Source organism: Podarcis pityusensis (assembly GCF_964106645.2).
Source record: "Podarcis pityusensis genome assembly, chromosome: 2".
NCBI lineage: Eukaryota > Metazoa > Chordata > Lepidosauria > Squamata > Lacertidae > Podarcis > Podarcis pityusensis.
The window spans coordinates 2229920-2251787 of NC_138029.1; the positions used below are offsets into that span (position 1 = coordinate 2229920).

The window sequence follows — 21868 nt, forward strand, 5'->3', positions numbered from 1 at the left end:
GCGGTGGCGGGGCAGCCATTCAACGTGGCCTTAGCGTAATGGCCTCCAGTGTCATGGCTGCCCGAGGGAGCCTGGCACGCATGCGCAGATGGGGACACTCCCTCGGGAGGGAGCATGCGCGCCAGAGGACGGGATCCGGCCTCGGCGCTGCAGGAGCGACATGTGAGTGGGACGTCTGAGCGGAAGCCCAGTGCGGCGGGAGGGAGGGAGAGCGCGGCCTAATGGTTAGGGCGCTTGGCTTGGGAGACCCCCAGGGCTCCAACACAAAGGCATCTTGCATCTTTATGCTGTGACATTTTTATGCCCCGAGACTACGGACAAAGAGCGAGATGCACAATTAAGACATTAAACAAGCCCAAGGTCTGGTTGAAGAAGAAAATTTTCTCCTGGCACCTAAAGGTCTGTAATGGAGGTGCCAGGCAAGTCTCCCTGGGGAGAGCATTTTGCAAAGGGGGGGCCAGCGCAGAGAAGGCCCCGTTCTCCTGCTGCCACCCTCCAGGCCTCACGTAGAGGAAGCTCACAAAGAAGGATGGTCAGAGGATGATCTCAGGGTCTAGGTAGGCTCATATGGGGCAGTCCTTGAGGTATTGCGGTCCTGAGCTGTTTATAATTCTGTGGTAAACCAAGTTAGGCACTTCATGCTTCTAATGTTACAAAATGACTTGTAAAGAGCACTTAAAAAGAAAAGAGCATTGCATTTCCCCCATTTTCAAAAAAAAATTCTAGAAATTTTACATTTACATCCTGATGTTAGCAATGCACTCCAAAGCAGTTCTTCCTACGTGTTGGGTATGATTTTGCCAGGAGCATGTGGAATAATGGGAGAATGCACAGAGGGCCTCCAGCGATAACCACGAATGTCAGGGATTAGGGAGCATGGCTAATCTTTGAGGAGGGGGCAGAGACTCTGTAAATTACAGGGCTCTCCATGTACCTGCACTGGAATCCTATCCATGTTGGATCAGATCACTCTAATGAATGCTGTTGTGCCTCCATCCCGACAGGCAGGCGGCCCTGGAGGTGACCGCCCGGCATTGCCGAAAAGAAGCAGAGCAGTATGGCCAGTGTGTGGCTGCCAACCCTTCCTCCTGGCAGCAGGACTGTCACCAGCTCAAGCTTGAAATGGCCAAGTGCACGTCATCCCAGTAAGTTTCCAAGCAGGGCACCATTCCGTAGCACAAGCCCATCTTGGTGCAATAAAACTTTGATGCGTCAATGTTGGGGGGGGCAACCCTCTGGTGCATGTTTCCCCCCCTCCCGCTTGGGGATCTACTTTCAAAGCAATGACTGAATGGCTGGATTTATATAGGATGCATAACACCAGGAAAGCCTGACTTTGAATGCCGTGCTTAAATCACACATTAAACTGATGTGACTAGTAGCCTTCTAAGCAGGGCCTTTTCTAGTTCTGGCTCCTCCCAGGGGGGCACCATTGCCTTTGTAAGAGAACGAGGCGAGTTCTGGCACCTCTTTTTCTAGAAAAATAGCACTGCTTCTAAGCCAGTGCATGTTGGAAGCCTACACGGGTAACGATTTCCCTGTGGTCTGCATTGTGTATAAATTAGGCCTGTGTCTGGGGAATGTCTATCCTGTACTCTGCCCCCAGCTAGAGAAAGGAAGTGATGTCTAAATTACTCCTATAATCCTCCTGTGGTTCTAATGTAGAGACTGGGAACCTCAGGCCTCCAGATCTCACCCTCCACTGGACCTGGTTTATGCCATATTTGCTTTTGCCTGGATTTAATGTGTTCTTAACTGTGATATTGCAGAGGATGTAGTAGCCTATGGCTTTGTTGACTTTTGCTTCTGGCCCTGCCCACTACTTGCATGCAGCCCCTGGAAGGTTCCCCATGAGGGAGCATGAATTTCAGGACTACCTTTTGTTTGCAAGCCTTCTAGAATGGATGAGCTATTTCTGCACTTGTACTGGTCAGGCAGAGTGCTTTTGAGTTACAAGAAGGGGCCAAAGTGTTTTGGCTCACTCTCTTAGCAACTACAATGCACTAGCACTCAGAGACGCAGTTTGAGTGACACGCTAAGTCTAGGTGCACCATGAATGAACAAGCATACTGGTGCATTCTGCTACAGTGGTGCCTGCCTGTCCCTCTCTTTGCAAAGCTGGAAGGGAACAAACTCAAGCACTGGCTTAGTGTGACCCAATGGTCATGGTTTGCTTCTCTCTGAACAAATCATGAGCAGAAGCCACAAGTGCTGCTTGCTAATTGCTAATGCTAATTCTGTGCTTTGCTTTCTCTCAGCTTTGGGAAGGAGGGGAAGGCATGATTTTAGCACACTTGCTCATGAATGGTAAGCCACAGCTGAACTTACTGCGATGTATGTGCCAGGCCAAAGTGAGATCTTTCTCCGACCATTCAAACAAGAGTATCTGTCAATTTCTCACCTTTTACACAACCACCTGTGTGGCTTTCATTGCAGCCCAATTGTACAGAAAATCCGCCACGATTGCGCTGAACCATTTGCTGCATTCGAACAGTGTCTTAAACTGAACCAGACATCTGTAGTCAACTGCAGTGAACATGTCCAGAAATTCCTGCTCTGTGCTGACCAGGTGAAACTGGCCACATAAGGTTGGTGCCCCAAACTGATATGTAAGAGGGCGCCCCCCCCCCCCGCTCTCCATGTGCATGCATGTGTCATTCTTGGGTGGCCACTCTTACAGTGGTGCCTCGCAAGACGAAATTAATTCGTTCCGCGAGTTTTGTCGTCTTGCGATTTTTTTCATCTTGCGAAGCACAGTGTCGGGAAAATTTTGGAAAAGCTTCAAAAATCACCAAAGTCTTTAAAAACCTCAAAAAAGGCTACCACACCGCGTTCTATGAGTTGCTCCTCGAAGTCAAGTCGCAACTGTATTAACGGTGTTAAGAAAAAGGAAACAAACTTGCAAGACGTTTCCGTCTTGCGAAGCAAGCCCATAGGGAAAATCGTCTTGCGAAGCAGCTCAAAAAACAAAAAACCCTTTCGTCTAGCGAGTTTTTTGTCTTGTGAGGCATTCGTCTTGCGAGGTACCACTGTATTTCCCCAGCAGTGATCCAGGAGTGTGTTTTGCCAAACAAGCTAACCCACTAATCCAGTTGTGGCCGTTGTTAGAGTAAACACTTCTCTGTTTAAGCCATGCATGCTCGAGCCTGGAACTACAAAAATACACTTACATAGCTGTTCTTTACAAACAATTCCAAAGGGGGAAATATATCTCTCACTTGAGCCTTTGTTCTTCCTCTCCTATAAGCAGCACTCGATTACTGCTTAGTCGGCCTGCCAGGGACCAGATAAAATTGCACTGACAGGGACTTCTTCTCACCTCTCAGTTGCCAAACAGCTCTCCTGTCCTAAGTTAGGCTTGGTAACAGTGTGCAAGCCTCCATCAGCCTTGAAAATAGAGAGTCCCCTGAGGCCTCCTGTTCCCCTGCTGTCTCCATCTTCTCTTCTAGGCACATATTTGGAAAACAGGCAGCCAGGATGTTTGCTGCCATTCTATTTCCAAGGAGTCTTGTGGCACTGTAAAAGATGAACCACTTTATGATGGACTACACTTGCTCCGGGACGTGGGTGGCGCTATGGGTAAAAGCCTCAGTGCCTAGGACTTGCTGATCGAAAGGTTGGCGGTTCGAATCCCCGCGGTGCGGTGCGCTCCCGTTGCTCGGTCCCAGCGCCTGCCAACCTAGCAGTTCGAAAGCACCCCCGGGTGCAAGTAGATAAATAGGGACCGCTTACTGACGAGAAGGTAAACAGCGTTTCCGTGTGCTGCGCTGGCTCGCCAGATGCAGCTTTGTCACGCTGGCCGCGTGACCCGGAAGTGCCTCCGGACAGCGCTGGCCCCTGGCCTCTTAAGTGAGATGGGCGCACAACCCTAGAGTCGGACACGACTGGCCCGTACGGGCAGGGGTACCTTTACCTTTACCTTTTACACTTGCTCCACTTCCACAATGCATTTGTTAGCCTCCTCCACACCCATTAAATCTGCTCTGGAGGGTTGGAGGGATCTCCAGAACGGTTTAGGGGGCATGTGGTGGAGAGGAGAGGGAGGAAAAGTCTCATTGTGCAAATGGACCTCCTTCCAGGGACACATCCCCCATTTTGCACTACGTTGAATTCCACCTGTTGTGATGTACTGTTTTGATAGGCCTTTCATTTGTGCTGTGTTTGTTCTTTGTCCCTCTCTCCTTCTCCTTCAGTACCAAAAAAGGTGATTTCCTCTGTGTTAACTCTGGGGTGTCGACTGGATTAAAGGTTCCTGGTTCCAGGAATGGCAACAACGTCATCCTCAAGATCTACTAGGTCACAAGAATTGCTTCCCGGTCCTGGAAGCCCATTTCTGCAGCCATGCCTGCCAATGCCATCTCAGTGTGGCACATTGAAGTGCAGCTTCTGATCAATAAACCATGGGAACCACATAGGCATGACCATGGTAGTCTCAGCTCCATCTGCAAAGCCAGCCCTGCCTCTTGGAGCCCAGTGTGTGTGTTTTCCTGAGCCTGGAGCTCATCCAGGCACAGTGCAATAAACTGCAGTCAAAGACCAGAACAGTCTCTTGTGGTTCTTTCAGTCTAATCGTCCAGTTTAGCAGCATAACCTAAACCATACATAACCTAAACCAGTTTCAAGGTGATCAGCAGGAGTTTGCAGGGAAATGCATGGATGGGAACAGAAAGGAGTCTGGTTTTCTGCTTGTGGATCTTCCCTGCAAAATCCATGCAGCCTAAATTGTCATTTCTCCTTGAGCAGGGGACAGGAGGTAGATGTTTGCATTGTGTTTGCCCAGAGCCAGTAGAGGGCACTATCTCAGCAGGAGAACCATCTTGGTTCATGTGAAATAACTACCACCTTCTGGATGGATTAGCATCCCCACTGCACCTATAACCAGGCTGGAACAAGAGGAAAACAATCCCCTCTTTAGTCAAACGCATTGCATGGCCTGCATGGCTTGCTTCCCCTGGAGGCACTAAACCTGTGCTGGGGGTGTACCATCGAGATTGCAAACAAAAGCACTTCCTGACCAGAACAATCTGGTGTGGCAGGGGAGATCATTCCCTTCCTTGCCTAGAGTCTGATGTGGTTCAGCTGAAACAAAGGTTGACTGTGTCCCTACGAACTAAGTTAGGGTTAAAGGGTGCTGGTTAAAAGATTTTGAGTGTGACAGGTGCTGCCATTGCTTGATGCTGTTGCAAGTTAGTTTGTTGGCAAAATGTGGGTAGGGCAGCAGGAAGTGATAAAAGGAAAGTGTGCTTGTTTTCAGAGGAATGGATCAGAGTCTAAGCTTAGAATAACAATAGAAGGGTCCAAAGTCTTCTCCCCCTACTAGGAAGGGGGCTGGGAGCAGGGGCTTCGAGGATATTCTCCCAGCTCTCTGAGCATTTTAGGAAGACCACACTGCTTTCCTAAGGGTCTGGAAGCTGACTTTTCCATTTTCTTTTGAGCAAATTATTTTCCCACTTCTAACTGGGACTGGCTATAATATTGCTGATCACATAAGTGGTTGCATAGTGCAAGGTGCTTAAGTCATATTTTGCTTGCAACATTTCTTCCAGGTGGCCACTCCGAGTTCTGTTTAAGAGGATGTGATGACCAAAATCCAGAGCTGGCAACAGACATAGGAGTTGGCATGTTTAATTTACCAGCATAGTCTGCTGACTACCTTAGTGCTGTAGTGCTAAATTGGGGCAATTTGCATCAAAGGTGAGATTTGTCCAGTGTGGAAGTGGTCCACAATTCCTTGATCGGACTGTGCTTTTACCCTGATTCTTTCTAGCCTACCATGATCAAGAACTGAGATCAGCAGAGTCCCTGTGCAGCTTTCAGGCATCAGCACGTTGAACGCTAAAAATATACCAACCTCCATTTTGAAGCACCCTCGTCTAAGATGATTTCCTCTTGGGTTGCATTGGAGGTAATTGCTTCAGTTTACAGGAAATTAGCTGTACAAATTGCAACTTCATGTTGACTTATAACTAGCTTGTTCTGTTCTGTTGATTTCCATGGGGCACGAGAAACCATCTCTGGACTGGCTTCATTTAGTGTTCAAAAGTTCTGGGAAGAAGCCATACAGAAATGATCTAAGGGCTACAAAAGCTCTTTGGGTTGTTGTTTTGCCTCTGTTTTCTCCTTTGTGTGACATAAATAATAGTTTTTTTTTCCCCAGAGCAGTGAAATGAAAGGTAATTTGTTTTTTTTAAAAACAGAACTCGGTGGTGTGATTCTTGCACTCACATATGCAGTCATGTATGTCAATCCCCATGTATTCTGCCCCAAAGTTTCAGCCCCCCATCCCTTCTGCCCCAAAGTTGTGGAGTCAGACTGGATGAGAACATGGCACCAAGCGGCTTTGTCAGTTGTCACCTCTTCCCCGAGTGGAACTTTGCATGTGGACGCAGCCCAGATCAGAGCAAGTTCATGGCCAGCTCTGCCTTTAATTCCTCATCCAGAAAAATGTCCTCATTTTACACCCCGCTTCTCGCTCGCTATTGAGCATGCCCATTAATCAGCACCACAGCCTTTGGTGTCGACGGGCTCCTCGGGGGAGATGAATGCCTCTCTGTGAGACGGGCTCAGGGCGCTGGGGGAACGGCATTCCATGCACGTTGGTTTTGACTGGCTGACGTCCAGCCGAAAGCAAGACAAGGCTCTTGGGTCTGAGCGTAGGAGAGCGGAGGAGCTGGACAGAGCAAAGAATCAAAGCCAGGAGTTCAAGATGTTTCCCGAGGATGAAATTTATCGCGGGGGGGGGGGGTGGGCTGCTTCACACTCTTACCTAGCCTAATCAATGATCCGCTCTGAGGATCCTGCACAACTTGTGCCTCATCAAGGCAGGTGCAGCCGTATGATGCAGCTGGCTGGGGGCCTGTCAACTCCCCTGTGGTACTGCCTCACTTTTTAAAAGCAGGTCCCTGGAGGGCAACCATTGTTGGCTGGTGGGCTGCAGTCGGCTTTCTGGGACCCAGGTTGTGCAGGCCGGATCCGAGGGAAAGAGGGTTTCTCTTCTAACTAGCACCAGCTTAGATGGTGCATCATCTCTGTGTTTTAGTAGGCTGGCCCATGCCAGTGAGATAGCGCAACAAGTACTGTCGTTGAAGAGCACAATTATTTGTTCTTTTACACACACACACACCTGTGGGATTTCACCAATTGGCTTGAATCTCAAAAGAGCTGAAAGTGCAGACAGTTTATGTAGGCAAGCTTGGCTTTGAGTTTTTGTTCTTGTTTAATTTCCAAATGCACATGCAAAGACACCTGCACAGCACAGCACAACACTAGATTACAACGGGTATGAAAATGTAAGGGTCTCCCCTATCCCTCCCCAAACAGGCCTTGTATATGGAGTACACTGGCCAATGTGTGCTTCGGATGGATAGAAACTCTTTCAAAAGCTCATTCTGGACCCAAAATCTAGAGCAAATGCCTCTGCTGGAGAGGAACACTACAGAGAGGGTGCCACTCAGCAGGGTGTTCTGTGTTGACCTTCAACCATTCATTCTGTTGGGGTTTGCAAGGCTCTCCTCCTGCCCCACTGGATTGTGGCCCTGCAAATGTTGCTGGACTCTCAACTTTCATCAGCTCCAGCCAGCATGGCCATTGGTGACAGGGATAATGGGAGTTGTAGTCCACCCGGAGGTCCACAGCTTCCTGACCCATGAAAGAAAGCTTTCTGTTTTGGTTACACCATGTGTGCTGCAACCCTGCAACTTCCATTGAAGACAGGGAGACCACTGTGTGTAACAGGATGCAAACTGTAACTTTAGCACACGTCCAAGCAGAAATAAGTAGATTGTGGGCTGCAGCTTGGAACCACAGTTAGGCAATAGGTTCTGAGAAGCTCTCCTGTGGCTCCCAGCTGCAGGTAGAGCCTTTCTGGAGGGGTTAATTGTCCTGGGCCTCACAGTTGGTGGGGGCACATCAAGCAGCGCATGAACTCAACTGAGCAGGGGGTGGGGACTCCAAGGAACCTCTGGCTTCCAGTTTTTAAAAGGCCCTTGCTCAAGCACTGTCAGAACAAGGTCTCTCTGCCCAAAGACAAAACAGAATATGTAGAGCGCAGTAGGGCCCATCTGGAAGTGCTGTCGCCACATTCATGATAAAAGTGCTGGTTGTTTCTGCAGTTAGGCTTTGGGGGTAAATGTTCTGGACGTGTCCAGCAGAAGCTTGCTGTGCGATCTCACAACCCCGCTTGCACTTGCAGTTTTTGCAACAGATTTTGCAACTTTTCAAACAAGATGATGATGGAAGGTGTAAATATATGATGCAGTAATTAAAACCAAACACCAAGAATGTGGTCAGACTGCTGGAAGCGTTGGGAGATGGTCAAAACAGGCAGCTGAGCTGGCATTTGATGAGCCAAAATGCACATCTTGGTGGCGAAGCCAGGCTCCCCAGGCAGCCCAGGGACAGGCTAGGAGCCCTCTTTCTCTGTAGTCTCCCTCTCAAGCTCAACTTAGAGTAATGTGTGACAAGTGGTGGTTCAACAAGTAGATATATTCAGAGCTCACAACAACCAAATTGCTTTTCCCACTGTCCATTGGGAGCACAATCCTACATCTTGGCTACAGTGAACCATTACAGATTGATCTGCTGTCCTGGACACACCTGAAGGAAAGCCCATTTAGCTCAATGGGTAATACACTGGAGTACACCTGCACAGGATTCACTCACTGAGAGGACATGGGGTGCCTGGGAGAGTGAAGTTGTGCCCCTACCTCCCACCCCACACATAACAACCACACACTTTCTGTTGTGGGCGGGGGGGGGGATGGAAGCCCTTCCAACATGCCCACGCATAGGTCACTCAGACTGGGGAACCTTCCTTCTCCCAAAACCCTCCCCCCTCGTCAAAATGTATTTAAACTAGGGCGGATTACTTGCATGTAAAAGGGCACCTGCCTTAAAAAAACAACCAGATGACTTTGACAGAAGATCATCTCAGCGGCCTCTGCATGTCTAATGATGCTCTTTTCACCTTTGTTGTTGTTGAAACACTGATCTGCAGATAAATATGAACTATATATATAGAGCTGTTTATAAAGCAGCATTGATGCTGGTGGCCAGTCTAGAAGAGAGGTCTGGTTTTGTACTGGACATTTCTATACAAGATCATTTGCCTCCTGGCACATTCCAGATATTTGCCTTGCCCAGGCACATCACAGGTCATCTGCAACAAAAGGGGCTTCCCTCCATATAATGATTTTGTAACCTGCAATGGATCATCGTGAATCACAGAGGAGATACACGGGGCATCTTCAAATATCTAAAGGACTGCCACAGGGAAGAAGAGCAATCTTGTTTTCTCCTGCTCTGGATTCAAGGTACAAGAAAGGAGATTTCTACTAAACATCAAGAAGAACTTTCTGACAGTCAGAACTGTTCAACGGTGGGACAGTCTCCCTTGGGAGGTGGTAGGCTTTCCTTCCTTGGAGGTTTTTAAACAGGACAAGAGGATCCAGTTTTTTTTGCTGCTATGATGATGGAAGGAACTGTTCTGAGGTCTGCTGTGCTGCCTTGGCTAATGAAACCATCCTGCAGGGAATATATTGTGTGAAATCTCCAGCAAGCATCAAGTGGCCAATGGAAAGTATTTGGGGCAGAGCTTAAAGAGAAGATAGAGTTGTTCAAGAGCAAGGGAGTCGAAGGATGAACAGAGAGCAAAACTGCCTTCCATCTGCAGCAAGGATGGGGAACTAGTGGCTCTCCGGCAATTGCTGGATTCTGGCTGCCATCATCCTTGATCATTGGGCCATGCTGGCAAGAGCTGATGAGAATTGCAGTCTGGCAGCCTCTGAAGGGCCACAGATTCCCCACCCCTGCTCTGGACCCTCTCTTTGAGATGCTTGGGACACTTTGAATCTAAGAGCATGTTTTCACTATAATCATATCTAGTTTAACATTCATTTCCCCTCTCTGGAGGGGGGTTTAAGTAGCTCTAGTGGGGAACTCTCAGGACCTTCTGCAAACTACATTTCCCATAATTCTTTAGAGTGGCATAATAGTTAAAGTATAAAACTAAACTAATGTTTCTAAAGCACCTCTCAGACTCCTCATGTTCCTGAAAAGTAAGCTCTTAGTTGTGCCAAGGTTGCAGAGTATTAACAAGGAACAAGAAGCTGGATGAAAAGCAGCCCAGTGGCCCTGGAAACCTTGTTCCCAGCATGAGCCAGGTCTCCCGTCCCTGCTGGTGATGCATCAAATTAGCCTTAATGCCCTACACAGTTTAAGCACAAAAACACACTGCTAGAAATACAAGCTACACAATGTGAAATTGTCCGTCTCTAGGACACTGGGTGAAGGGCAAGGGGAGAGGCAGTGCAGCAAAGTCCTCTGAGACTCAACTTCAGCACCTAAGGCTTGGCCCTCAAATGCCCGGCAGCCTTGCATGCCTCCTTCACTTTGCAGGGTCCAAAGAGTCCTTCCAAATGCAACGGGCTTGCTCCTCCGTGCTGTTCCACACTTCTAAGCCCAGAGTGGCATAGATCAGGTGGAAGAGCCAGGAACGTCCCCACGGTCAGGAGGTGAAATAGGAGCTTTGCATGGAGTAGAGCCGGTCAATGGGGTTGCCCACTCGGGTCTGCAGGAGGTTGGCTTCAGCCGCTGACAGCAGGCAGTCACCCAAATGGCCAATGGTGTCACTGTCCATGTCATGGAAGACGCCTTCTGAATCTAGGGTGCGGAAAGAGAAGGAAAGTTGCTTACAAGCATTTCACAAGGAAGCGGGCAGAGGGCTTGCGGCAGAAGGCCAGCCTCCTCTCCCTTTGGGGAAAAAAAAGATGCCACAAAAACAGGAACTATTCTGGATTTTGGTGTGTCCTTGGGACCTGCACCCCAGTGGGCCTCTGGGTCAGATGGTAAATGAACCAGCCATCTATGGGCAAAGAAGGGGGAAGGAGACCCCCTCCCCTTTGACAGTGGCCATGGTCGTGGGGCTGCTACCACCTCTTCCTGCTGGTACCAACTGAGCCCACAGAGAGAGGAGGATTAAATTTCTACCCCACATTTCCTCCCAAAGGAGCCCAGGATGACAAACATCAGCAAGTTAAAGCAATATAATTTAATATATATATTTAAAAATATTTTAAAGACCAACTAAAACATTTCAAAACACCCAAGCACATCTAAAAACATTTCTAAGCAATATGAGCAAAAGGTCCAGTCAAAAGCCTTGTGATTATCTGTACACTCTTCTCGCTCCTCTTAAACCATTATGGCTTTGCCTGTTGGCTAATTTATTCCTCAGCTCCCCTTTCACAGGCAAACGCCAATGGCAAACAAAGCACAGTGGCATTTACACCATCACCATTGATCCCATTTAACGCCACCACTGGAATGAACCAGGATATAACTTGAAACAAAATGAGTGTTGGTTATTTTGAAAGCCACATGGACATCATTCGGTGAATGGCGACATTCTCACAAAAATGGTAAGTAGAAACAAGAGGCCAACATTCAGTTTGGCCCTCAGGGAATCTTACTTTGGCCCCATCATTTTTAAAGAGGCACCATGCCACTTTAAGCCGTCATGGATCCCCCCAAAGGCCACATCTGCAATATACCTTTAAAGCAGTATCACGCCACTTTAAACAGACATGGCCTTCCCCAAAGAATTCTGGGAACTGGAGTTTGCTAAGAGTTGTTAGGAGACCCCTTTTCTCCTCACAGAGCTACAGTTCTCAGGGTGGTTGAAAAATCAATCTCTCTTCCCAGGGGAACTCTGGAAATTGTAGCTCTGTGAGGGGAAAAGGGGTCTCCTAACAACTCTTGGCAAACTACAGTTCCCAGAATTCTCTGGGGAAGGCCATGACTGTTTAAAGTGGCATGATACTGTTTTAAATGTCTGGTGTGGCCTTCGGAAGCAAGAAAGATGAGGAACAGCAACAGGCACAGCCAGGGCCATTTCCGTCTTCGGTCTTTCATTTTGAGGGCCACTGTAAAAATAATTATTTAACTTTCACAGGTCACATACACCATGTGTCATGAACATCCTGTGGGATAACCAGCCTCATATAACCAACATGTTTAATGCATGAAAGGGTTAGGACTATAGAGTAAGCTGTCCTGACAGGCTTAGCTCACCTTAGGAGGAACTAAGTGTCAAGCCTTTGTTCCCTTCCATCTACCTAAGAAGCTCAGTGTGTGAGGAGGTTTGAGCTGGTTGTTGCAGCTCAGACCACATGGCTCTTACAAGCCTCTCTTGAGTTCCTATACCCAATAATTTAGGAACTTTCACCACTGTAACTAAACTAGGTTTTACTGCCTGTGCAACTTTTTTTGAATGCTGTATGGAAAAGAACATGAATATGACCTTTGGAGAGTTTGTAAGTAAACCATTTTTCACTTACCAAATGTGTGGTTTTTAATCTATGCTAGGGGAAGAAGGAAGCTTTGGAACTTCTAAGGGCTTATTTTAAAGGTCTAACAGTCTATATTCCCATGCTTTGCTGCATATTTTGTGATTTTAAATTTCTGCCTAGGTTCTCTCATCAAAGAGTGCTTGCCCCAGACTTGGATCTTGGCATCCAGGGAATTCTCCTTTTATGCCTATTCATTTCCTTGCCACCAACATCCATGGAGGGAGATTTTTACTTCTGCTATGCACCCACTGGCAGAAAAAACTGTGCAGGAGTATTATGTATCTGTAGGAAAAGTGTGACAGAGGGGTCTGGTGCACAGCACATGCTCATAGCAGATTCCTCTGGAGAAGCTCACCATAGGGGTGGAGATGGTCTCCTGGCAGCTGGGGTGGGGTGAGTCCTTGCCGGTACAAGTCTGTGCTGTAGCTGTTCTGATCCAGGGGAAGCAGCTGCTGTTGGGCAATCCTGGAGTATGGCACCATCAGACCCTCGATTCCATGCACACTGGCACCATCTGTTGAAGCAAAGAAGGGGGGAAGCCTATCAGCGAACACTTTGGATTTAGTAATAACACTCTGTGTGTGTTTAAGTAACAACTAAGTTACTGAAACTACTCTGTCCTCTCAAAAGCTGTTTTATTTTTTTAAATACTTGGCTCTCACATCCTCTCTGAAACAGCACTTAAAACAGCCAAGCCTGGAGAAAAGACAGACATTGGGGAATGCAGGTTTGCTGCTATGATCAATAATTGCTGTTCCATATCTTTGTTGTGAATAGACAATTTGGAAGGCCATGTATAGCCATCTCCTGATAACCAGTATTTCATTTTAATTTATTTTAAAGCAAGTTTCTGTCCCTCACAGCTGCAGAGTATGAGCGGAGACTGCTGATTCCTCAGAAGTCAAATGAAGCTTTTGATAGGACTTCAGAGCTCTGTGTGCCTGTCCACACTTTACTTTCACTCCAGGGAATCTTGGGGATTGTAGCTCTCTCTAACACTGGGGTGGGTGGGGATGGAACCACTGACCCTCTGGTGCTGTGGGACTCTAACTTCCATCAGCACCGGCCACCAGCAGGGCCAGCAGAAAGATGATGGGATGCAGTCAGGGATGCAGTCCACCAACATCTGAAGGGCCACAGATTCTCCGGAGGCGCCAGTATCCTCACAATGCCACACCCACAATCCCAAATGTAAACTGGTGAGTTAAAGCCATTTCTATTTTGTGCACAGATTCCTATTCTTCTACAGTAACCCAATCCTGGGGTGGGGGTGGGGGTGGGGTGGCAGATGGGACGGGACGGGACCCAGAGCTGTTTAATTAGAATACACTATTTTGATGGCATAAACCAGGGCTAAAATATAGACTGCAAGTTACAAAAATGGTATGTTTGCTCTCCCACTGAATGTGCAACAAAGGTTACTGTTCTGTAACTGAGCAGATGCACACAGAGGCACTCACCTGTTCATGGTCTCATGGTGAGATGCACTGTATTTCTCTTTCGTTTATAGTAATTACTAACGGAGCCTTTGGCTGCTGGGGAAGGAGCCTCAGAGAGTGGTGGGAAGGCAGGGACCTTCAGTCCTTGCAATGGCTTCTTTGGGGCAAGACCTGCTGGGAAGCGTTGCTGTGACCACTAGCCCTGAGATGTTTTGTTTCTTTGAGTTAACTTCACTGACATCGGTGCTTTATTGTTTTGTTGCTGACCTCCGCCTGACTCCAGCTCCTGACACCAAGGGACTCAGGTGCCCTCGAGTTTCCGCCAGAGATTCTCACCTTCGCTGTCTTCATTGCTTTGCCTGCTGCTCCTTCCAGTCCCCCTTCCGGTGCCCAGGCGCGGATTGCCCAGCTGCTCCTGCTCCTGCTGCTGCTGCTGCTGCTGCCTGCGGGCGATCTTCTTCATCTGCAAGGAGGAGGACGGATGCTCCTGGGCAGGGGTGCAACAAAAGGGGGAAGGGAGGACAGAATCCCCCTCCTAAATTGGGGCGAGGGGGTCTGTCCCCTTCCGAGGCCAGTGCCACACACCTGCCCCTGCCTTGCATCGGATGCTCTCCTCCCCTCCCGCCACTGCTGCACCAACTAAGGTTGCCAGCTGCCAAGAAGAAAAGGAAGGAAGGAAGGAAGGAAGGAAGGAAGGAAGGAAGGAAGGAAGGAAGGAAGGAAGGAAGGCAGAAAGACGGCCCCTTAAGATAGACTACTCCTTAAGTTTTAACCGTGGTTTAAGCTGAGGAAGTCAGCAGGCATGATGCTGCTCTGTAAAGTTGCTCAGAGAACTTTGGCTGAAGTGTAATGAATTATCTTCGATAATAGCAAAAGATGTGGTTTTCCACAACAGGGAGATAAATATTGTTCTCTGGCTACTTCCTGCAGACCAGAAACCACAGCTCAAGGCATTGCTGCTGGGCCAGTGAATAAAATTGGCACTGATTCATATTGCACCCACATTTAAAAGCAACTCTAAAACACCAGACTCAGCAAGGGTTGCCACTTCTTTTTTGCTGGGTTTTTGTACAGTTCCTGTGCCCTTAATAGCTTCCTGACAGGCAGAAATTCAACAAGTGCAGGAATCCCAGCTTGAATAAGTAGGAATGCTGAGAGGAAGACCTGGTGAATTTCTGCCTGGCACAGGAGCCCTTGCCAAGGCAAAAGCATAGGCAGTTGTGCTCTAGGAATGGAGAGAGCACAGCTGCAATTGCCAAAAGTGTGCGCTCTTGGTTTGTTTCAGCATTTATAGCCCACCTTTCTAAACGTTTAGGGGCCTATTTGGGATAAGAGCCAGAATTTGACAGCCAAAGGTGTTCCTCCTCTTAATAATGGTCAGGGATTGTGTGTTGCTCAGAGGCCTGAGAGTTCCAGATTTCTAGATTTGTCTGGCAGGGCAAGAAGCCCAGTATAAAATTTAAGATATTAACTGATGCAAAGGAAAGAGGTGGATTTGCCCTGCCAGATTTTAAACTTTATTATGAATCAGCAGCTTTTTGCTGGTTGAAAGAATGGCTACTTCTTGAAAATACAGACATTTTGGATTTAGAAGGTTTTAACAACGTATTTGGATGGCATGCATATCTATGGTATGATAAGGTCAAAGCACATAAAGCATTTAAAAATCATATTGTCAGGAAAGCATTGTTTAATGTTTGGATAAGATACAAGGATTTATTGGAAAATAAAACCCCAAGGTGGTTGTCACCGATGGAAGCGAAAGCTCTGAAAAGGCTCAATATGGAGGCCAAATGGCCAAAATATTGGGAAATTTTGGAACAAGAAGGAGACAAATTGAAATTGCAGAGTTTCGAGAAACTAAAAAACAAAGTGAGAGATTGGCTTCATTATTATCAGATAATGGAGGCATATAATTTGGATAAGAAAATTGGCTTCCAGGTGGAAAAATCAAAATTAGAAATAGAACTGTTAGAACCCAAAACTAAGAATTTGTCAAGAATGTATAACTTGCTGTTGAAATGGAATACTCAGGATGAAACGGTGAAATCTGCTATGATTAAATGGGCACAAGATGGGCACAAGATGTTGGACATAATATTATGTTTGCTGACTGGGAACAGTTATGGACCACAGGTATGAAGTTTACGGCATGTAATGCCTTAAGAGAGAATATTATGAAATAATAAGAGAGAAGAGAGAATATTATGAAAATGATATACAGGTGGTACATGACCCCAGTCAAGTTTGCAAAAATCTATCATTTGCCCGATAATAAATGTTGGAAATGTAAAGAAACTGAAGGTACATTCTTTCACCTTTGGTGGACGTGCCCAAGGATTAAGGCTTTCTGGGAGATGATTTATAACAAAATAAAAAAGGTATTTAGATATACCTTTCTGAAGAAACCAGAGGCCTTTCTTCTGGGCATTGTCGGCCAATTGGTGCCAAAGAAGGACAGAACTTTTTTTATGTATGCTACAACAGCAGCAAGAATACTCACTGCAAAGTATTGGAAGACACAAGATCTACCCACTCTGGAAGAATGGCAGATGAAGGTGATTGACTACATGGAATTGGCAGAAATGACGGGCAGAATCCGAGACCAGGGAGAAGAGTCGGTGAAAGAAGACTGGAAGAAATTTAAAGACTATTTACAGAAATGTTGTAAAATTAAGGAATCTTAGAAGGATGTTGAATAGAAACTAAGTGGTTTCCAGCTGTAATGCTTTAAGAGATACGAAAAAAAGGTTTACAAATGGGTAAAAGCTTAATGGTAAGGATTTGCTGATCTAACAAACTGAACTGGAATACAAAAAAGGGAGGTACGAGGAGGTCCGGGGAAATAAGTGTAAGGAAGATAGGCTATGGAAAATTAACGTGTTTTTAACTGTTTTATTTTGTATGTTTCTTTTTATTTTTCATTTTTTTGTTATATCTTAAAAACTTTATTCTTTTTTCTGTATTTTGTATTTCCTTGTATTTTTACTTTTTGTTTTTGTGCAATTCTTGTATTTTTTGAAACTTTAATAAATATCATTTTAAAAAAAAGAGAGAGAGAGAGTTCCAGCCTCACAGCCCTGGATAACTTTGGCCAGCGGCGGAGCAAGCTGATTGGGCGCCTGGGAGGCGTGCGTGCCCTGTGCCCAGGGGCGGGACCAGCTGCCCACGGGGGCAGGGCGAGCTGGGTCAGGACGCTCTGCGGGGCCTCCAAGGGGTCTGCCTGCCTCCTCCCACTCGGCCGCCCTACAGCTGTGGGGGAGGCACCGTCAGACCGTTTGGGGTAGCGTGGAGCCTGCGGGCGCCGAAGCCACTGTGTCACTCCCAGGAGAGACGCATGGCTTGGGTGCGCTGCAGGCCCCGCGGTGAGTGCCGCCCGACATTTTGTCACCCCCTTCAGTGGTGACACCTGGGGCGGCCCGTCCCCACTGCACCCCCTTCCCCTGCCCGACTCTGGCAGGGAGAGATGCCCCTTCTCCTTCCTCCTGTTTAGTCAGAGATAGGTTGCCACTCAAATGTAAAGCTCTGAGGCCATCACTCACCTTGGCCCTTTGATTCTGGAACCAAACTTGTACCACCCGAACAGTCAAGCCTGTTTCAGCTGCCAACGTCTCCCTCACCTGCCCAGCGTGGAGAGTGGAAAAGCGTCTGGTTAAAAAGAGTTCCATCCCTCTCAGGTTGGGGCTAAGAGATGCTATGCGCTGCCAAAGGATTTGCAGGTTCTCCTCTCCCCACACCTGATTGCTAAAAGAAAGCAATCTACCCGCCTCCAACTCCTCAGGGCTGAAAGTGGGGCTTGTTCAGCCTACAACAGGGGTCAGCAAACTTTTTCAGCAGGGGCTGGTCCCCTGTCCCTCAGACCTTGTGGGGGGGCGGACTATATTTTGAAGAAGAAAAATGAATGAATTCCTATGCCCCACAAATAACCGAGAGATGCATTTTAAATACGTAAAAGCACACATTCTACTCATGTAAAAACACGCTGATTCCCGGATCGTCCACAGGCTGGATTTAAAAGGTGATTGGGCTGGATCAGGCCCCCGATCCTTAGTTTGCCTACCCATGGCCTACAACATTGTCTGCGGGTAGGGATCGACAAAACTAATGTTGGTCTCTCACCCTTTATTTTTATCTTCCAGTCTTAAATTCAGTTCTCCACATTTCCAGCTTGTGATTTGTTTAAAAATGCACAAAGTTCCCATGAAATTTTGTCAGAGTTTAGTGACGTTTCTCCTAACAGACACTTTTATAAACAATTCCCCCCCTAACATTTGCAAAGCTAAGCAGGGTCTGGTCTGGTTTCAAATTGGATGGGGGGGTTGCATATTGAGATGCCTGCATTGGGGGGGTCGGACGACATGACACTGGCTGGTCCCTCCCGCTCTCAGATTCTATGATTCTGTGAGCTGAGTGTGGGCTTGTTGTGGTCTGCGTCTTGCTTTAAGTGTTTTGTTTAAAAAACTTTTAAAAATTATCTTATTGCCTTGAATGGAGGTTTAGAAGGCAATTAATAAATTGATGACAACAAATGCATTTTGAATGTTTGATGTTTTACTATGTTTTATGTATGCTGTAAGCTGCCCAGAGTGGCTGGGGAAACCCAGCCAGATGGGTGGTATACAATACTAATACTAATAATTGCACACTTTCTCCATATATATATATATATATATATATATATATATATATAGGCATTTTTTGACACATTAGTTGGAGAACTGGATCAGAGCTGAATGAATTTTGATGAATAGCTGCATTTCAGTTCATGTAATATTTTGCATTAAAATGAGGTTTGCATTAAAAGATAGGTTGATATCAAAATGTGAACTAAAATTAATCTCTCCCCAATCCTATGGGAAGAATTCAAGATATTGCTACGCCACTTTTTCCGTGCAAACATTACTGCTTGCCTAAGGCAAAAATCTGCCGTCTTCTCCCCTGACCCCCCGGGTGTTCTGGGGGTTCTCCCACCCCCAACAGCCAATGGGGAGGGGGGACAGGAGGAGAGGGCGGGGAAACTCTCTTATTCCCCCCCCCCCCATGCAAAGGGATCTTCCGTGATACTGGACCTTCCGGCAGGGCTTGGAGGAGACTTCGAAGGAGGCCTTGAAGGCACGGCGCTGCTGTGTGGTGAGGATGGTCCGTGGCCGCTTGGAGCGCTTGTGGTCCTTGGCTTCCTCGCTGCCTTTGCCCTGCGGGTGGCTCCCATCCTCATCCTCACTCTTCACTATGAAGGGAAAAGGAAAACACCGGACTCAGGATCCCCCCACATTGGGTGCCTAGTGGGAGACAGCTTCTCTGTCCTGCCCCCTTCAAGAAACGCAGGCGCTCCTCATGGTCACTTCTCTCATGGGAGCCCCTGCCTCAGGGATCTGTGCTGTGGATGGGGAACCTGCAGCTCCCCAGTTGTTGCCAAAATATGTCTCCCCTTATCCTTCGGTTGGCCAAGCTGGGTGGGACTGAAGGGAGTTGGAGTCCAACAACATCTGGAAGCCCCCCAGGGAAAATATACCAGTAAATTAGCATTGCTAGCACGTATACTGACTAGGTCTCCTATTTATTTCATCTTAATGAGAAGCCTTACAAATGAGAATTGAGGCGGCACCTTAAATGCCACCAGCCTTTGTGGACCAGAGTCTATTCCGTCAGATGCTGCAAAAGCTTATGGCATTAAAAAACTGATTCATCTTTAAGGGGCCGCAAGATTTTTGTTGCTTTTGCTGCAACAAACAAGCATGGTCTCTTTGGGGCACAAGCCTGGGCAGTGTGGATGGAGGTCTTGGACTGTCCAGATGACAAGACCCCCTCTTGGCCTTGCTGAGGTGGTCCAAAGGAAAGCAGAGCAACACATTTGGCACCAGCTTGGTGGCAGGAGTTGCCGGAAGGGACTCCACTCCAGATTGGTGTCAGGTTTACTCCTGAGCCTTCTCCTGAAGATGTCAGGCTGAGGTGGCATTGAGCCAACTGCTGCCGCCAGAGGCTCAACGTTGCATTTTGCTACTTGTGGCCAAGGGGAACATGCTGCCCCACTGCAGCTCTGCAACTGCCCCCCCCCCCGGCCGAAGCCTGCCTTGCCTGGGTTGCGTGGCAGCAACTGCAAAACAGCCGTGCCTGCTTCTAGTGAGAGCTCACAAAAATCTCATGACATCCCATGCTCTGCACAAGATCTCATGAGATTTTAGAGAACTCTTGTGAGATCTCACCAAACTCCGCTGCCACTGTTGGTTCTGCTTCCCTGGCGGGTGTGTTTGAACACTGCCTGGTGGGCTTCTGCTGCCTGAGGCAGTCGGTTCACCTTGGCTCATAGGAGGGTCGGCTGCGACAGCCCCTTTGCCCCATTCTGAGGAGCTGAGCACTGCCTCCGCTGGGAGGATGCCACGGCCCCTGCCTCTCCTGTGAGCCAGTGCTGCATGCAAGCAGTGAGATGGGTGCAGAGATGGCGCAGCGGAGGAGGCCTGGACCGAGTGCGAGTGGAGACACGGCATGCACACATTGGAGGAGGGTGCCCCTCAGGCTCCTGCTGCATGGACAGGAACATGTTAGAACATAGGTTCATTCATTTCAGTGGGTCTGCTCTAAGTAGGAGTAGCTTTGGGTACAACCCTCTGTCTTTTAAGGTTGCACCTGTTCATTCTAGCCCCTTATCTAAGGTCAGCAGCTTCACAGGAGGATGCCACAAAGCCTTGTTGTTACTGGTTGAAACAGGAACTTCGTGCATTGCATTCTTAAGCATGGCTATTCAGAAGTAAATCATCCTGAATTTGTTGGGTTTCCCCTGCCCCGCCCCACAGAAGTGTGATTTGGATTGCAGATGGGGGCTTTGTGGATGGCAAATTTGGAACTAGAGTGGGAGGGCATGGTATCCATTTTCCTACATAGGACTGTGCTTATGTGGCCTCGGATGCCCGAGAGCTGGTGATAGGACTCTGGAGTGGTGACTCTGCCCATGCTCAGAGACATTTGCCTCCATCCCTACAAAGAAGGTCTCACTGCTCTTGCCTCTCACCTGACTCGGTGGGAGCGGGGCTGATGGCGCTCAGCATGTCTCTCTCCTTCTCATAGTCACTGCGGCAAAGCAGCTGCCCTTCTTTGAGTACAAACTCATCGCCACGCTGCAGCCGCCTCTCGCACTCACAGCAGGAGAAACAGTGGACATGATAGACGTTTTCCAGCACCCGCATGATGAACTCTGAGGGAGCCACTGCTTTGAGGCAACCACTGCATTTAGTCTGGAAGAGCCTGAGAAAAAAGGGGAGCCAGACATTGAGGCAAAGCAAATATGGTGGAAAGAGACCACCCTTGCAAGGAAGTCCACCTAAGTTACTAGTCCATTTTTGCTAGGCTTGGTGTACCTACCTGTGTGCAGCTACATTTGCTTGGTGAACCTACATACATTCCTGGGTGTGTTAATAAGGTGTGGCACATCAGCAGCCTGGAATCTGGAACTCTTTTCCAATTTCTGAAGATTTTCCTATCTGATCAGCCATGAGTGAGTCTGACTTACCTCAGGCCAGACGGACAGACTTGGCCATTTGTTAAGGAAGGATCTCGGGTGATAGATGTCAACTCAGCCTGGCCAGCTACCAGGAAGGCAAGAGGCAAAGCTAGTTCCTGCTTCACCACCACTCTCTGCTGGGGTGGCTTTGCCCCCAGAGCCTGCAAACATACCAACCATTTTGTTTTCATGGTTCGTTCAGACGTGCCAGGTCTGAATGAACCATGGCTATGCAAGCCCTCAGCCAAAAAGAAAAAGAAATCCAAATCCCAAGCTAGGATTTACCTGCCCTGCTCATCGTCTAAGAAGCTCAGAGCTGCTTATATATATTTCCCCCCAGAGCGTCTCTCATCCATTGTGACCACAAGATGCTGGATTAGATCCCGTAGGGCTCTTTGTACCACTTCCATGGGTTTGTAGGGGAGAATCAGCAAGAAAGCGATGGGCTGACCATCTTCCCTGCCAGCTGATTCTCTTGAGCAAATGCTTCATCCATACTCACATCTGTTATCTCAGCAAACACAGGTTTGGGAAAATACATTTGCCAAGGCAACTTCTTGTTCCATCTTTACTTCACTGTAAGGTGG

The 21868-nt window shown here is 47.8% G+C and overlaps 2 protein-coding genes across 5 annotated transcripts in view; one reads left to right on the plus strand and one right to left on the minus strand.

Moving 5' to 3' along the window:
* Window positions 1–44: 44 nt before the first annotated feature.
* Window positions 45–4542, plus strand: CHCHD5 (coiled-coil-helix-coiled-coil-helix domain containing 5). 3 transcript variants are annotated; one of them, XM_080995337.1, is made up of 4 exons: window positions 45–162; window positions 1005–1145; window positions 2437–2588; window positions 4194–4542. In XM_080995337.1, the coding sequence occupies exons 1-3, from the start codon at window positions 89–91 to the stop codon at window positions 2585–2587; spliced, it is 366 nt and encodes a 121-aa protein (XP_080851463.1). In that variant the 5' UTR covers window positions 45–88; the 3' UTR covers window position 2588; window positions 4194–4542. The 3 variants fall into 3 exon arrangements, with proteins under 3 accessions (XP_080851463.1, XP_080851464.1, XP_080851465.1); XM_080995338.1 differs by having other exon boundaries at window positions 49–162; window positions 1009–1145; XM_080995339.1 differs by lacking the exon at window positions 45–162 and adding an exon at window positions 436–557.
* Window positions 4543–7197: 2655 nt separating this feature from the next.
* Window positions 7198–21868, minus strand: part of LOC308468265 (LIM homeobox transcription factor 1-alpha-like) — a 92277-nt gene continuing 77606 nt past the window's right edge. For both annotated transcript variants that reach the window (XM_080990322.1, XM_080990323.1), the window contains 6 exons: window positions 20793–21025; window positions 18856–19013; window positions 17329–17406; window positions 14123–14273; window positions 12703–12861; window positions 7198–10659 (listed from right to left, as the gene is read on the minus strand). In XM_080990322.1, the coding sequence (XP_080846448.1) occupies window positions 10505–10659; window positions 12703–12861; window positions 14123–14273; window positions 17329–17406; window positions 18856–19013; window positions 20793–21025 (934 nt within the window). In that variant the 3' untranslated portion in view covers window positions 7198–10504. The remainder of the gene's footprint in view (window positions 10660–12702; window positions 12862–14122; window positions 14274–17328; window positions 17407–18855; window positions 19014–20792; window positions 21026–21868) is intronic.

Coding starts and splice junctions, on each gene's coding strand:
- CHCHD5 (XM_080995337.1), top strand. CDS start 89: ATGGGGACACTCCCTCGGGAGGGAGCATGCGCGCCAGAGGACGGGATC. Junction 163..1,004: donor CGGCGCTGCAGGAGCGACAT/GTGAGTGGGACG, acceptor CCATCCCGACAG/GCAGGCGGCCCTGGAGGTGA. Junction 1,146..2,436: donor GCCAAGTGCACGTCATCCCA/GTAAGTTTCCAA, acceptor CTTTCATTGCAG/CCCAATTGTACAGAAAATCC.